We start from the raw sequence: 16144 nt of genomic DNA on the forward strand, positions 1-16144 counted from the left end.
GAACGCTTTTAACAACACCCCCACCCCAGTAAGTCCGTAATCACAGGGAGGGGCGGCCCCTTTAAGAGAGGCCCTGCCTCCCGCAGGACTACTGACTCCCGGCAGCTGTCTACTCGCCACCATTGGTCGGCAGGGCTGGGAGGGGTGATCACCGGGCAGGGTCTGGCGCGCAGGTACCCCCAGGCGTGGCGCGGAGACTGCGCAGGTGGAACAAGCCTCGCAGATGCGCCACGGCGGCAGCCACGACGAGCACGTGGAACAGCTGGTGCGAGTGGAACTGGGGGCAGGGACGGGGTTAAAGGGTCCCTCCCACCCCGGAGGCCCCGCCCCCCGGGGCAGGAACCCTGTCAAGTGCCCGGGTTCCCGCGCCCCCCGGGATGAAGAACCCAGGCGCCCGGGGGGAGGGGCCTCACCCAAATGTCGCAGCGGCCGGGGCAGAAGCGCTCGGGCACGCGGGCCGCGTACAGTGCAGCCCCCAAAGCGTAGAGCAACGCGGGCGCCACCAGCCCGCCCAGAAGCGCCGAGCCCCCTGCCGCTGCCACGTGCAGCGCCGGCGCCAGCGCGCTCAACCCCAGCGCCGCGAACACACCTGGGGGGGTGGGGTCAGTGCTGGCCTCGCCCCCGCGTTCCACTAGCTCCGCCTACCTGCTCCCCTTGCATCGGCTCCGCCCTCCCGCTTGCCGTGTTCTATTGAGCCACCCCATCCCTTTAGGCCCCGCCCCACCCCTGAATCCCTACCACACCCACAGGCCTGCTCAGCCCACCAGCCGCGCCCCCATCCCCATCCAGGCCTCGCCCCATCCTACCGTTCCCCGCCCCCAACCCCTGGGTCCCCGCTCCCTGCACATCCACTGCTGCCCCCAGGACTATGAAGCCCTGCCTCCAGTTCCACCCAGGCCCCACCTCCATTTCCGACCTATAAGGGCCTCTCTGCCTCCTCAGGCTTCACCGCCTGCCCCACCTAGGCCCCGCTCCTCCTAACAGGCTCCAGCCCCTCCCCAGGGCCCCCCGGCCATCCAGGCCCTGCCTCTTGCAGACCCCGCCCCATGGCCGCTGAGGCCCCGTCCCCAAACCTCACCCCACCAGGCTCCACCCCACAACCCCATCCAGGGCCTACCCCCTTCACCAGGCCCCACCCCCTCACCAGGCCCTGCCCCCAGCTCCATCTAGGGCCTGCCTACAGTCCCTGATCCCCACCGCAATTCAGCAAGTCCAGGCCCACCCAACCCCCACCCCATCCCCCAGGCCCTGTCCTGGCTCACCAGTTCGCACTGCGCGGTAGGGCGGCGTGGAGAAGCAGGGCCCATGGGCAGTGCGGGCGGCAGCCAGGCCCAGAGCACAGACCAGCCCCTGATAGAAGCGACGAGGGCACGGGGCACACTCAAAGGCGTAGTGCAGCCACGGCACTAGGCTGCCCACCGTCAGCAGTGTGATGCCCCAGTAGTCCAGCCTGGGGGTGCAGGGGAGGATGTGAACCCAGCTATCTGGGGAGAGCACCCCTTCTACCCCCAACCTGCCAGATCCCACTCTTCCACCCAGCTTCAGATTTCTGGGGTCCCAACCCCCTCCTCCCTGGTCTCACTCACCAGCCTCCAAAAAGAATCCGGGCTCCCAGGGCCCCATTTCCTACCCAAAGAACCCAGGTGTCCTGGTGCTCAGCCCCTCCTGCTCTCACACCTGATGCCCTCCTGTCCGCTCCCAGAGAACCCAGGTATCTGGACTTCAATTCCCCCCTGCCCTGCTCTAACCCCTAAGCTCTTACTCCCTGCCCAGAGGACCCAGGTATCTGGGCACCCAGCCCTGGGAACAACCCTGGTGTGTGGGCAGTACCTGGAGAAGGCCCGGGCCAGGCGCTCAGAGTGGCAGTGCAGTGTGTGGAAGAGGCAAGAGAAGGCGAGACAGAGCAGGGCACCCACGAAGAAGGCAGTCAGGGCCAGGCGCTCAGGTAGGGGGGCTGCACCTGGGACCCCCCCCAGCCAGCCCAGGCCCAGCACCACGAACAGCACGAAGCCTGCAGGCACAGTGGGGAATGGCTGAGTATAAAGGCAGAGATGCAGGCAGCTCTGGGGAGGAGGAGCTGGGGAACAGCAAGTATAACACTGCTGAGGGAGACTGGAATGCAGCCAGCTCTGGGGTGGGACATCTGGGGAATGGCTCAGTGTAACGGCCAAGATGCTGGTAGCTCTGGCATGGTGCACATGAGGAATGCCTCTGGGAAGGTTGGGATGCGGTCAGCCCTGGGGTGGGGCAGCTGGGCATGGCTGAGTGTATTGGCTGAGATACAGCTAGTTGTGGGGTGGAGGAGCCAACAATGGTCACTCATAACACCACTGGGGGAGACTGGGATGATGCCAGCTCTGGGGTGGAGCAGCTGGGGAATGGTTGAGTTTAACACCACAGGGAAAGGCTGAGAAGCAACCAGGTGTCAGGCAGGGAAGCCAGGAACAGCCAAATATAATGCCCCGTGGGGATCTGGGAAGCACCCTACTCTAGCGTGGGGTGACTGAGGAATGGCTGAGTAGAGGAGCCAGCAACAGTTGAGTGTAACTGTCCAGTGATGGTTGAGATACAGACAATTCTGGGGGTGGGACTGTCAGAGAAAGGCTGAGTATAACACCATAGAGAGAGAACTTGGAGGAAGGCGAGCTGCATCCAGTTCTGGGATGGAGTAGCTGAGGATGGCCGAATATAACATTCCACGGGGAGGCTGGGATGCGGCCAGCTCTGGAGTGAAACAGGGTGAGAATGGCTGAGTATAATGTCTGCAGAGATGCGGCCAGCTCTGAGGTGGAATGCATGGGTACAGGCAAATATAACATCCCCTGGGGAAGGCTGAGATGTATCAAACTCTGGGGTGCAGTGGCCGGGGACTGGCTGAGTGGAACAGCTGAGATGTGGCCAATTCTGGGGTAGAGGAGCCCACAACAGCTGAGTATAACCTGGCCCAGTGAGGGCTTGAGATGCAGCCAGCTCTGGGTGGTGCAGCAAAGGAAGTACTGGGTATAACACCTCCATGGGAGGGCTGAGATGTGGCCAACGCTGTGGTGAAACAGAAGGGAATAACACCCCTTGGAGAAGGACAAAATGCGGCCAGCTGTGGGGTAGAACAGGGTGAGAATGGCTGAGCAGAATGGCTGCAGAGATGCATCCAGCTCTGGGGTGGAACTGGCTGGGGAATGGCCAAGTATAACTGCACAGGAGAAGGTTGAGATGCAGGCAGTTCTGGGATGGGATGAGTAGCCCCGGACCAGCGTAACACCCCTCCACACCCCTGCCCCGGCTGACCAAGCAGATGTGTCCAGATGTTGGCTGTCTCAGTGTGCAGGCGGAAGACACTGCGCAGGCAAGCGCCTACTGAGGGTAGGGGCGGGCGGTGCCCATGCACCAGGAACTCATTGTCCTGCAGCCACACAGGCAGTCTGGCGTGGGGCAGCACCCGCCAGCTCCCCTCCCACTGTGAAGGCAAGGTGGGGTCAGGGACCCAGGCATCTGGATTTCCACCCACTCTGCTCTCAAACCCAGGCATATCGGCACCAGCCTCCCCACTGCCTGCTCTATCTCCTAGCCCCCATTCCCTTCCCAGAGAACCAAGGTGTCTGGCCTGCCAGGGCCCCTTGCTCTAACACCCAAGACTCCAAACCCCACCCGCAGAACCCAGACATCTGTACCCCTAGCTTCCCTGCTCTCAGCCCCCTGCCCCCCACTGACCCCCTCAGAGAACCCAGGGGTCTGGTGCCTTGCCTTGCTGGGCCCCCCATCCTCATTGCTGGTGACATTGGCCTGTTGGGCGGGGGGCCCCATGGTGGGGGTGGGCCTGATTCCCTGCCCGCCCCTGAGTGTGGCCTCCCTCCTGTCCAGCACTATTCTCTGCTTAGCCAGCAAAGGGTGCCTGGGCAGAGAGGGCTGCTGACATCACAGTGTCTCACTGTGACATCACTGGGCACCGGCAGCGTGGGGAGGGAACACAGTTATCTGGGCTCCTCTAACACTACAGGCCCCCTCTCCATTCCCAGAGAACCCAGGCGTCTGGCTCCCACCCCCACCTACTCCCCCTACCCACCACTAGTCCCCTCCCAGAGCAAGAGGGAACCCAGGGACTAGAGAGATGGAGACACCAGCTGCACCCCAAAGCTGGGCACAGTTTGGTGGCCCCCCAGCCCCTCTGACCTGAGTCTCCCAGCAGGCCCTGCATCTCAACCCAGCCCCAGGAGACACCGCAGCTCAGCCCCCAACTTCCCACAGCCCCTGATCCCAGCCCTCTGCACCCCAAAACCCCTCATCCAGGCCCCCCCCAAGGCCCATAAACCCCAGCCCCCCATACACCCAGAAAACTCCAACCCCCATAGATCCCAGCCTCCATACCTCAGGGCCTAGCCCAAGCCCCATAGACCCCCACCCCATCTCCCAGCCCCTTCATACACCCCAGAGCCCACCCACCAGATCTTCCCCAGGGACCCCCAGAATCCCCATCTCCCCATACTCCCTGGACCTTCCTCAGAGACTCCAGCCCCCCATCCCCAGCCCTTATGCTCCAGGGACCCTCTCAGACCACCCCACTTCCCTTCAGCCCCCTCACCCCTCCCAAGTGCCTCTAGCCCCATGGACCTCCAGCTCTTCCCAGAGCATGGAGAGAAAACCCAGGCATCACAATAGCCCCAGTAGCATCACCCAGGCCCCACCCTTGCACCTAATTGGCCCCAATGTCTGCCCATCAGGGCTGGATGACTTTCGCCCCACTGCTGGTGAGGCCTCCAAGAAGACTTTGGGCGCCGGGTTCTAATTCGTCCCCATCCACCTCCATGGCAACCTGAAATGGCCAGAAGGAGAGAATGGGGATGGAGAGGTCCAAAGGCGTTCTTCATCCTGAAGCTGCCCTGAGGCCGACGGGTGAGGGATAGAATGAGGCCGCAGCCCTGGCCTGTGGTGCAGAAACTGAGTCAGGAACACACTGTGCTGGGGACAAGGGAGGGGACCCAGGAATCTGGGAAGGCAAGGGGGTGGATGGATACAGCTAGGGAGGGGACTCATGAGTCTGGGTGAGAACTCAGTCCTTCATGATATTGTGGGGGCAGGGCACAAAAGTAAAACTGGACAAAAGACCTTGGGGACAGGGCAGGTGGTATAATTTCCAATCCAGGCCAAGAGAGACAAAAGAGGGGCCAGTACCAGCAGTTACATTAGAGTAGTTCCCACATGGTCTAGCGGTTAGGATTCCTGGTTTTCACCCAGGCGGCCCGGGTTCGACTCCCGGTGTGGGAATGCTCTTTCTTCCTGCTGTGGGCTACACAAATCCTAGCATGCCCTGAATTTTTTAACTGCTGCAGCCCCCACTTCCCTCCTAGAGGACCCAGTCATCCACCTGCCCCCCTGCACCAATCTAACCTCCACTCCTCCATTACTAGAGAACCAGGGCATTGGGGCTTCCCCTTCCCAAAGAACCCGGCCTTCCCAGCCTCCACTATAGACCCCATCCTCCTCCCAGAGAGCCCAGGCGTCCCCCCATAAACAGCCAGGTGGTCAGTTATCCCCTCTAGAAACCCCCTCCTCCCTGCAGGGAACCCAGGAAGCTGTTTGTCCTGTGGTATTTTGACTCAGAGAGTACCAGGCCCAAAAGCATTGCACCCTGTCCCCTTCGTCTGTTAGCAGCACAGAGAACACAGGCAGCTACTCCCACATGGTCTAGCGGTTAGGATTCCTGGTTTTCACCCAGGCGGCCCGGGTTCGACTCCCGGTGTGGGAACAACTGGATCTTTTAGTCCTGGGGGGGTGGTAAGAAAAGGGAGCGGAAATCCCTTGCTCTCCCCCCACCAATGCCGCATCCAGCACTGGCAGACAAACCGGAGGTTCCGGGTCCTGGTCGCATCTCTTCTCTGCTCTTGCAGGTCCCACCTGCTCTCCGCCTCCTCAGACTTCTGTCCCCTCCTGAAGCACTCAAGTAGCCAGCTGAAGCCGTGCTGTAACTGCAAGGTTTTCACCCAGGCAGCTCTGGGTTCTGTTCCTGCTGGGGTGGGGCTTGAATTTTAGCTAAGCCGGGACACCTGGGGTCTTTTGCTCTGTGCTGAATGGGTGCTGGGGTCTGGATGCCTGGATGCCTGTGTTCCCCCCCACCCCAGCTCTGGGCAGGGAGGGGGCTCTCTGTGGGGGTGCCAGGCTTTGCCTCCCCCCTCCCCCATGGGCTGGGGGTTGAGGTTCGGCTCCCAGATCCCAAGGTTCTCCCTCCCACCGTCAGTGGAGAAAGAGCTGAGGTTCTTCCTTTTACCAGGACCAAAAAAAGAAATTATTCCCACACCGGGAGTCGAACCCGGGCCGCCTGGGTGAAAACCAGGAATCCTAACCGCTAGACCATGTGGGAAAAGACAAGCAAAACCTTGCCGGCTGTTGTCTTGTGAATGCGAAGGCCTGGTTTCTGCTCACAGGGCAAGGGAGTAGAGTCAGGAGAGTGTAGGTTGTGCATTGGAATAAGTAATCCTATTTGTAGTCCTCTCTCTCTCTCTCACACAGACACTGAGGTATAGATAGCTTGAATGCTCACTCTCTTGCTCTCTCTCTCTAGATACAAACATGGTGTATATAATATGTTACTTCACATTGTTATATCATTCATGGTCTTTAAAATAATCAGTTATAACATTCTAATATACAGTTATATGCTGTAGTGCTGTATCTCAGATGCAATATAGCCATGTTATTATTTTATCATGCATGTAGATATAGACAGATGTGTATGCGTGTGTGTATACACACACATATATAATGGCAGTATATCTACACATAGCTCTATAATATATGAATGTCATACCTGTATAAAATAGTAATTAGAGGCTAATAGACATGGCTATATTAACATGTGCATCATTCTCATGTGTATTAATGTGTCCATGTGTACACACATGCACTGATCTGATTGCTTAAAGCTTAGAGCAAATGTAATCACTATTCACACTGTTACAAATGTATGTTACACACACACACACACAGTGGGTAACATACATTCATAATGACACACTAGCTGTATCAGGGAAACAGGGGTTCCTGTTAGTTTGAAGAGAAAGCACCAATATGTCCCCAGGTGGCAGACCAGCTGAACCTGGACCAGATAAACCTGAACTTGGGCCAGCTGTAGGGAGAAGGCAGTCAAGGACCAATATTACAAATGCCTTTTTGCAGTTAGCAGCCAAGCAATGAGACACTAGGTCAGGTCAGAGCCCTGGGAAAGCAGCAAGGGAGCAACTGAAGCTTGGCCAGAGAAAGAAGCAATAGACTGTGCATTAAGCCGAGAGGATATACCTGTGCCAGCAGAAGCACACCTGGCTGGAAGAGAAGCCCAAGCCAATCCTGGTAGCCCAGGGGCTAAGAGAGCCACTGAGTGAGGATGGGGCTTGGGCAGCAGGATGATGACCCAGAGAGCTTTGGGGGGTTTAGTTAGAAGCAGTTGTTCCATTTCTTTTCTAGTTGGACCAAGGGGTGGGGCTGTAGGAGCGACCCCAGGAAAAAGCAATGGTCACGGGTCATCTGTGTCCCTGACTAACTGGCCAAGGGATCGTTGTCTTAGAGAAATGGGTGGGAATACAGAGATTTGAACCTGTGCTGTGTCAATCTTCCCCCACACCAACGCAGAGGGGTGGGAGCCTGCAACTTGCCTCAAAAAAAGGAGGTGTACAAATAGTGGAAGCAAATGTGGCTAGCATTGAGCGGGTCCAAAGGAGGGCCACTCACACAGTCAAGGGGCAGCAGGTCAGGCGCTAAGAAGAGAGGCTGAAGGGCCTGAATCTATTGCCTCTACAAGAGAAGGCTGAGAGAGGATCTGGTGGCTGCTTACAAACTCACTAGCGGAGACCAGTGGGAATTGGGGGAGACTGTTCCCCTGGGCACCACCGAAGATTACTAGGAATAACAGCCACAAATTGTTAGAGAGAAGGTTCAGGCTGGATATAAGGAGACATTACCTTACGGTTAGGGCTACCAGGTTGTGGAATGTGAGGTGGTGCCCTCTCCTACCTTGGGGGTCTTCAAGAAGAGGCTGGACAGATATTTCGCTGGGGTGTTATGACCCCGGTACTCGTTCCTGCCCGGGGCAGGGGGTCAGACCTGATGATGCATTTAGGTCCCTTCCGACTCTAAGTACTATGAAACTATGAAACCAGGAAGCTGGAGTCTGAGGGGCTGAGACCTGCCACCTGGCAGTGAATATGTCTGTGTATTCTCTATTGGACGCAGCTGCTTTTGCTCATGTTTCCTGAAAGATAATAACATCCCAGTAAACCAGTGGTAATTCAGAGGAACTTGCTTTGTTGTCTCTTGCCCCTTTCCAGATAAAACAAAAGCCCCACCCCCGCCAACATCCTAAGTGTAACAACCTAGATGGGCTGAGGTCAAGGGCCAGAGCCCAGTGTGGGTGAAACAGGCAGGCTGAGTCTGATGCAAAGCTGAGATGGTGAAGCTGGGCCAGAACAAACGGGCCCAGGCACATGTCAACAGCCAGGACCCTGCCAGATGTTCAAATTAAAGCTGGGTACAAACCAGCTATAGAGTTGCTACTCATTGTCAAGCACTAACTTTGTAGCTGGGTGCCCATTATTATGGCATGATCATCACTTTGGATGCATGGCCAGCCTACACTTATTGCATGACTGGATAGTTCATTGCCTGAGAACTCCATTTCATGTGAGGCCTGTCTACATGAATCATGCAATAAGTCTGTCAGTTGTATAATGTATGTAACATATAGCAGAAGTGCTAGTGTCCCCCTTGGGCTAATGCCAAGGCAGCAGCAGATTATACAGGTAGGAAAATGAGGACAGAGTGATGCCATGAGGTGCTCTGGGTTAGAGTAAAAGGCAGTCCAGGGGAGAGAGACTTAACGGTGGGAGTCTACTATAGACCTCCCAACCAGGGAGAAGAGCTCGACCTGGAATTCTTAGGTCAGCTTACAGAGGCAGTGAGGGCTAAGGATGTGGTCATCATGGGGGACCTGAACTTCCCAGACATCTGCTGGGAGGAGCAGTCAGCCAAGTCTGATCGCTCACGTCGGTTCTTAGCCGGACTGCAGGACCTCCATCTAACCCAGGAGGTGCACAGTCCCACCAGGGGAGACGCCTTGTTGGACCTAGTGCTGGCCACGGGTGATGACCTGGTGAGGGGGCTGCGGGTGATGGGCCACCTGGGAAACAGTGATCATCGCTTGCTGGAATTCACCATCCAGCGTAAGGTGGCAAAGGGCTGCAGCAAGGCAACAGCCCTAGACTTTAGGAGGGCTGACTTCAACAAGCTAAGGAGGATAGTTGGGGAAGCGCTGAGGACCCAGAGGGGAAGGGAATCAGATGTCGAAGGTGAGTGGTTGCTCCTTAAGGAGACGATCCTCCATGCCCAAAGGGAGGTAATCCCAACAAGGGTCAAAGGGAGCAGGAGGGCACATAAACCCCCATGGCTCACTAAGAGCATCCGGGAATGTCTCCTTGCTAAAAGGGAGGCATATACCCAATGGAGAGATGGGGTCATCGCCAAGAAGGACTATGTTATAGTCGCCCGAGGATGTAGGGGGGCAGTCAGGAGGGCCAAGGCAGAGTTGGAGATAGGACTAGCTTCCCGGATTAAGGACAATAAGAAGTCCTTCTTCAAATACATAGGGGGTAAAAAGAGGGTCCCGGGTAATGTGGGGCCCCTGCAGGACACGATGGGCAACTTAGTCATCACGCCAGATGACAAAGCTAACATATTTAACGATTTCTTTGCCTCTGTCTTCCTAAGTAGGGACCAGTTCAGCCACCTCCCTGCTGGGCCCCCCTCGGGCCCCGAGAGAGACACGCCTGGGCCAAGGGTTAGCGAGGAGTTAGTTAGGGTACTTCTGGAGAAGCTGGACGTGTTCAAGTCCGCTGGTCCGGACGATCTTCACCCTAGGGTTCTACAGGAACTGGCTGAGGTCATTGCGGGACCCCTGGCACGGCTCTATGAGCACTCGTGGTGCTCTGGCGAGGTGCCGGAGGACTGGAAGAGGGCCAATGTGGTCCCTATCTTCAAAAAGGGAAAAAAAGAGGACCCGGGAAATTACAGGCCAGTTAGTCTGACCTCAATCCCGGGTAAGCTCTTTGAAAAAATTATCCTGGCACACATCCAGGAGGGCCTTGCGGGGGAATGCATGCTCAGGGGCAACCAACATGGGTTTATCAGTGGCAGGTCTTGTCAGACCAACCTGGTGGCCTTTTACGATCAGGTCACCAAATCATTAGACGCAGGGGTTGCTGTGGATGTAGTCTTTTTGGACTTCCGGAAGGCTTTCGACACTGTCTCTCACCCTGTCCTCATCAAAAAGCTGGGAGACTGTGGTGTCGATGCCCACACGGTCAAATGGGTCGCCAACTGGTTGGAGGGCCGCACCCAGAGGGTGGTAGTGGATGGGTTCTTCTCGACCTGGAAGGATGTGGGCAGTGGGGTTCCGCAGGGCTCGGTCCTCGGGCCTGCACTGTTCAACATCTTCATCAGTGACTTGGATGAGGGGGTAGAAAGCACCCTGTTCAAGTTTGCTGATGACACTAAGATGTGGGGGGATGTGGGTGCACTAGAAGGGTGCAATAGGCTACAAGCTGACCTTGACAGGTTGCAACGGTGGGCGGATGAGAATAGGATGGGGTTTAACACTGATAAGTGCAAGGTGTTGCACATGGGGAGGAAGAACCGGCACCACACTTACAGGTTGGGGAACTCTCCTCTTGCCAGCACGGAGACGGAAAAGGATCTTGGAGTCGTCATTGACTCCACGATGAACATGGGCCGGCAGTGTGGGGAGGCAGTCAAGAAGGCCAATCGTACCCTATCATGCATCCACAGATGCATCTCGAGCAGGTCCAGGGAGGTGATCCTCCCCCTCTATGCGGCACTGGTCAGGCCGCAGCTGGAGTGCTGCGTCCAGTTCTGGGCGCCACACTTCAAGAGGGACGTGGACAATATGGAAAGGGTTCAGAGGAGGGCCACTCGTATGATCAGGGGTCAGCAGGGCAGGCCTTATGAGGATAGGCTACGGGACCTGAACCTGTTTAGCCTCCACAAGAGAAGGCTAAGGGGGGACCTTGTGGCCTGCTACAAACTGGTCAGGGGGGATCAGCAGGTATTGGGGGAGTCCCTGTTCCCCCGTGCGCTGCCAGGAGTGACCAGGAATAACGGTCACAAACTGGCGGAGGGTAAGTTTAGATTAGATATTAGGAGGCGCTACTTCACAGTCAGGGTGGCTAGGGCCTGGAACCAGCTTCCAGGGGAAGTGGTGCAGGCTCCTAGCCTGGGGATTTTTAAAAGGAAGTTAGATGAGCACCTTGCCGGGGTCATCTGACCCCGGTGCTCTTTCCTGCTAAGGCAGGGGGTCGGACTAGATGATCTACCTAGGTCCCTTCCGACTCTAGCTACTATGAAACTATGAAACTATGAGTATGGCTATAGGGAAGGATAGAGGCAAGAATGGTGCCAGCTGGGCATGCTGGATGGTAAAGTAGTAAACTGAGGCCTGCTTCAGGGCCCTGGGGCAAGTTCCCTAGGGATTAAATATCCATCCAGGTGTGTTAACCCTCGTCACTGGAAAGAAAGCACATTTCCTCTTGCTGCAGAGAGCAGGATGTGGCCCCATGCCTTGATGTGGCAGCAGAGATTTCAGCTGGATCTTGGGGAAAACTTCTTCATTATTAGAGCAGGGAGGCAGGGGAATTACAATATTCACCTAGGGAAGGCATGGAGTTACCATCACTGCAGGGGTTCAAGGAGACAGCCACTGGCTGGGGATGATCTAGGCATAGTGTTATCCATGCTGTGCTATGGGGATTTCCCAGGCTTCTGGGCTTTACTGATTGCCCACCCACCCTTTCTGCTATGTCAGGGTGTTTTTAAGCCCCTCTCAGAGGCACTGGGTGTTGGCTGCAGCCAAGCTGGGAATGTTAACAGTGCTTCTGCTGGGATTCAGCCCTGGAAGGGCCTGGCTGGAGGGTCTTGCCCCTCTGGTCAGGATCAGACCGATGCCATATTTAGGGCAAGGAAGGAATCATCCCTCCCCCCTCCGGGTCAGATTGATACAGACCAGGTAGGTTTGCCTGCCTTTCTAGCATGGGCATGGCCTCTGCCTGGAATAACTGAAGCATTTATTAAACATCTTTAACATCAGCAGGATGTTGGCTTCTATGGTGGTCTGGCTTTTCCCATGGCAGGTTTGGGTGCGAGGTCCAGTGTTGTGTCAGGGCTGACAGTTGTTTTACAAAGAGTTCAGACAATGGCTTTGTCTGGGATGGTTTGGGTAGGGCTGATCCTGCCTTAGGCACCAGGTTGGACTAGAGGTGACCTTTGAAGGTCCTTTCCAGCCCCACTTCTCTATGATACTATGAGTCTCTGATCACCAGAGGAGTTATGTAATGTAAGCTAACTATAGTACCATGGCTTTGGATATCTATCTATGCATCTATCTATCCATCTGATAGACACGCACACTAATGTTGTATATGCACGAATGCATGCTTATTCATTTTATGTCTCAACATGTGCACATGCACTTTACACACATACACGCTCATTTTATATACACATGTATTTTATTATACACATGCATGTGCGCACATGCACACACACACTAAACAACACACTCACAGCTGTCTGGTTGTGCAGGTCACCATGGTGCCCCCCAAAACCTTCTATTACCTCAGTCCAAAGGTTTGGGGTACCAGCGGGTTGTTGAGACAGGATGCTAGAGAGGCAGTTTCCCCTACACTCATATGAGTTTATTCAGCAGACAGTGCACACTCCCCTACCTAGAACTGCACTAGTTACCTTGCAAGTGAGTCTTGCCCCCTACCCTGTGGATCAGACAGGTCAGGGTCTCACTCAGACATTCAGGGCCCTGCTACACATTCAAATGAAAGCTGGCTAGAAACCAGTCATAAAGTTGTGATATATTTTCAAGCATTAACTTTGTACCTGCTTGGCTCTCTTCATAGCTGGACGGTGATTTTTATAACGTGGTCATTACTTGGTGCTTGTGGCCAGTCTCCATTTATTGTATGCTTGACCAGTTGATTGCAAGAACTTCTTTGCACGTTTGGCCCATCTACACTTATTGCGTGACTGACTAGTTCAGTGCGTGACGATTTATTTTCATTGATGTCAGCCCTAAATGCATTGGGTGATTCACTAGTGAATGGTATGATAATTCCTTTGCTCATGTGGCCAATCTACTTATCTCACACCATTCACTGGTCAAGTGTGTAAATGTAATGTGTGTCAGGAGCCTGTGGGGTATAATCTAGCTGTCCAGCAATCCCTTAGTTCCAACTTTTTCTATGCCTTTTGGACTCATATAGTTATTTCTCTACCCCCTCCATGACTATCACTACGGCTACTGGCCATTTTGAGGTTATTTGCATAATTGATAAGCACCCCCAGTCTGGCAGATCTTTTTCATTGCTTTGTTCCTCTTCCTAGCATCTTTTTTTCCACTGTCCAGGACAAGGTTTTTTTCCTGGGACAAAAACTGCACCTGCTTTGCTCAGCTTTAACAAGCAAGTGGTTTTCTGGCTAGGCTGAGGGCTGTGTAACACCCCATACATCACACCTTGCAGGAGCAGGCACAGGTAGCTTTATGGTCCCACCAGGATCCCCTGTACATAGAGACAATCACGTAGGTGTCTGGCTTCCCCCTCCAACAGACTTTTTTTAAGGAAAATTTCCATATCCCAAGTCAAATCAGGCAAATCAATTCCAAATCCATGTGAATCATTCAAGAACCAAATGTGGCCCTGCTACCGGCAAGCACCCCCGCCCCTCCAGCTGGGGCTTCAGATACTTCCAAATCCTTTGGTAGGCATCCTATGTGCAGGCCCGAGCCCAGAGACTTGGGGTTCAGATACCCTTGAGTTTTGCTTGCCCTCAGCTGTACGGTTGCAGGAACAATATAGGGAGGAATCTCCTGTTTCTATAAAGTCGGCGTATAGCCCAGATCTTCCCACTCGACATGAAAGTGCATTACCTCAGTAAGGGTATTACCCCCTGCCACATTTGTGGTTTTTCCCAACCAGTAGGAGAACTGCCTGGGTGATCATGGTGTCTCCCCTGCCAGGTAAGTACAGATACAGGGTGCCCCACATAAGACTGACCAGGCACCCAGGCCTTACCCCACTCCCCCAACACACACAGGGAACCCAGGCATCATGGACCCCCATGCACAGAGAACACATGCACCCAGGCCTCTCTGCTCCATGCCCCTCCCCCCACCAGGCCCCTCTACACAGAGAACCAGGCATCTGGGACTGCCCCCTCTACATACACATACACACACACACCCAGGCACCCAGGATCCTTTCTATACACACACAGGAAGCTAAGGCATCCAAGACTCCCCCTCAACAACATGACTCAGGTGTTAAAGCTCATTTCCACACACACATGCTAGAGACCTACGCATCTGAGCCTCCCCAGCAACACATACAGAGAAACCAGCCATCTGGGCTCCCCTAAAATGCATACACATAGGAACCCAGGTATCTGGGACACTGGCTGTGCAGAGCTCATAATTTATTGTCCCCAGGGGCAGTTGTCCCAACAATAAGGAGGGGAAAGCAGGGCTCAGCCCACACGGGCCCGGTTCAGCAGGGTGCAATATTGGGTCCGTATCGCCTCCACCCGGCTCTGTAATGCTGCTACCTCCCCTGCTAGTGCCAGCCCTGGGGATTAAGCAAAAAGGTCAAACGGTAAAAGTGAAAGATCATGGATTTGGGTTAATCGTGTGTGCATGTGGGTGTGTGTATGGCGGGGTACAGTTTCCATCTCGTCTTCAGGGGCATAAGTCAAATACTAGAAGGCAAAGGTCAGGGTCAGTGGTGGTATTCAGGGGAGTGGGGGGGTGGAGGCAGGGGGCCCAATCCCGTCCTCAGTAGTGGAGATCAGGGGCAGGGGTGACAGACCAAAGGTTGGGGTGGCAAAGATGAGGGATCAGCCATGACTCTTGGGGTGGGGGAGGAAAAAGGAGGCCCAATACTGCCCTTGGGGTAAAGATCAGGGGGAAATTTCCTGCCTCAGAGGTGTGAGAGGGTCCTGAACCCACTCTGGGTGATGACAAATCCTGCCCTAGGTGGTACAGAGACCAGGGAGCCCTGACTCTGCCAGGGCGCCTGATCCCGTCTTCAAGGCAAATGTCAGGAGTCAGAAGGTAAAAGCCAGGGGGGCAGCCTGACCCCACAGAGGGGAAGAGGGGCTTAATCCTGTCCTAAGAGAGGCTGAATGCTCTCTCACCTGTCCTAAGAGAGGCTGAATGGTCACTCACCCTCCTGGAAGCTGCGCTGTGCCTGCCGCAAGCTCTGAGGCACCAGGATCCCGAACCAGGTGAGGGGGTCACGGCCCTCAGGCCCCTTCACTGGCCCTGGCCTTTGGAGGGCCTCAGACTCCCCCACTGGCTGCCTCCCTCGGTGCCGCAGCCCTGGGAAAGGGCATGAGAGGGTCATAGTGCCCCTCACTCTCAACTCACAGCTCCCCCCCAACCTCTCATGGTGCTCCTCACTCCTCACCCCCCTCCCAATTACCTGTTACCTCCTCCTGATCCTGGTGTCCAATCTCCTCCACAACCGCTTTGAGGTTACCCAAGTCATCACGAATGATCTGGAAGTTGAAGTACCCATCCGGCCCCTCGCTAGGGAGGGAGAGGGCGTTGAGGGGGACGGGAGCAGCACCCTGGCAGAAACCCGGGCATCCGGTGCCCCTCACTCCCAACCCACCTGACACACACGCGAACGTGTGGCTCCATCTGGGCTCCATACTGCAGGGCCGACACCGACTTGCAGCCCATGGAGAACCGGGCCTTGGACAGCGAGAACCAGCCCTGGCGGGGACAGACAGGGGTTAGAGGGAGGGCAGGTCGGGAGTAAGAGGTACCGGAAGGGGCAGAGGGGATCTCGGCCCCACCTGCTCCACGCGGCCGCTCAGCGCCTCCCGCCGCTCCCGAAGCGCCTCCAGGGTGTCCAGAAGCTCCAGCACGAGCCCGTCCAGCGCCCACCGCAGCCCCGGGGCAGGATCGGGCCCCGGCACCAAGGAGCATCGCCTTTCCTCCACCGCCGCCTCCGACATCATCCCCACACCCGGACTGGATTCCGAAAATCCATCCTGCTTCAGGTCAGGGTGGGTATTCCCC

General features: G+C 55.8%; 2 protein-coding genes and 3 non-coding genes across 5 annotated transcripts; 2 read left to right on the forward strand and 3 right to left on the reverse strand.

Moving 5' to 3' along the window:
- Window positions 1-148: 148 nt before the first annotated feature.
- LOC149858561 (adiponectin receptor protein 2-like) lies at window positions 149-3612 on the reverse strand. Its single transcript, XM_090061553.1, has 5 exons — window positions 3286-3612; window positions 1831-2011; window positions 1263-1450; window positions 414-589; window positions 149-277 (listed from the first exon to the last, which is right to left on the reverse strand). Exons 1-5 carry the CDS (start codon window positions 3524-3526, stop codon window positions 149-151), a joined length of 915 nt encoding a protein of 304 aa, XP_089917679.1. The 5' UTR covers window positions 3527-3612.
- Window positions 3613-5187: 1575 nt separating this feature from the next.
- On the forward strand, window positions 5188-5259 carry TRNAE-UUC (transfer RNA glutamic acid (anticodon UUC)). The gene has a single exon. It is a non-coding gene; the product is annotated as a tRNA-Glu (tRNA).
- Window positions 5260-5668: 409 nt separating this feature from the next.
- Window positions 5669-5740, forward strand: TRNAE-UUC (transfer RNA glutamic acid (anticodon UUC)). The gene has a single exon. It is a non-coding gene; the product is annotated as a tRNA-Glu (tRNA).
- Window positions 5741-6280: 540 nt separating this feature from the next.
- TRNAE-UUC (transfer RNA glutamic acid (anticodon UUC)) lies at window positions 6281-6352 on the reverse strand. The gene has a single exon. It is a non-coding gene; the product is annotated as a tRNA-Glu (tRNA).
- Window positions 6353-12548: 6196 nt separating this feature from the next.
- On the reverse strand, window positions 12549-16083 carry VMA22 (vacuolar ATPase assembly factor VMA22). Its single transcript, XM_090058972.1, has 5 exons — window positions 15919-16083; window positions 15732-15835; window positions 15540-15646; window positions 15284-15436; window positions 12549-14684 (listed from the first exon to the last, which is right to left on the reverse strand). Exons 1-5 carry the CDS (start codon window positions 16081-16083, stop codon window positions 14587-14589), a joined length of 627 nt encoding a protein of 208 aa, XP_089915098.1. The 3' UTR covers window positions 12549-14586.
- Window positions 16084-16144: the final 61 nt, after the last annotated feature.

Source organism: Crocodylus siamensis, chromosome 8 (genome assembly GCF_052110815.1).
Source record: "Crocodylus siamensis isolate JL-2025a chromosome 8, ASM5211081v1, whole genome shotgun sequence".
Taxonomy (NCBI): domain Eukaryota; kingdom Metazoa; phylum Chordata; order Crocodylia; family Crocodylidae; genus Crocodylus; species Crocodylus siamensis.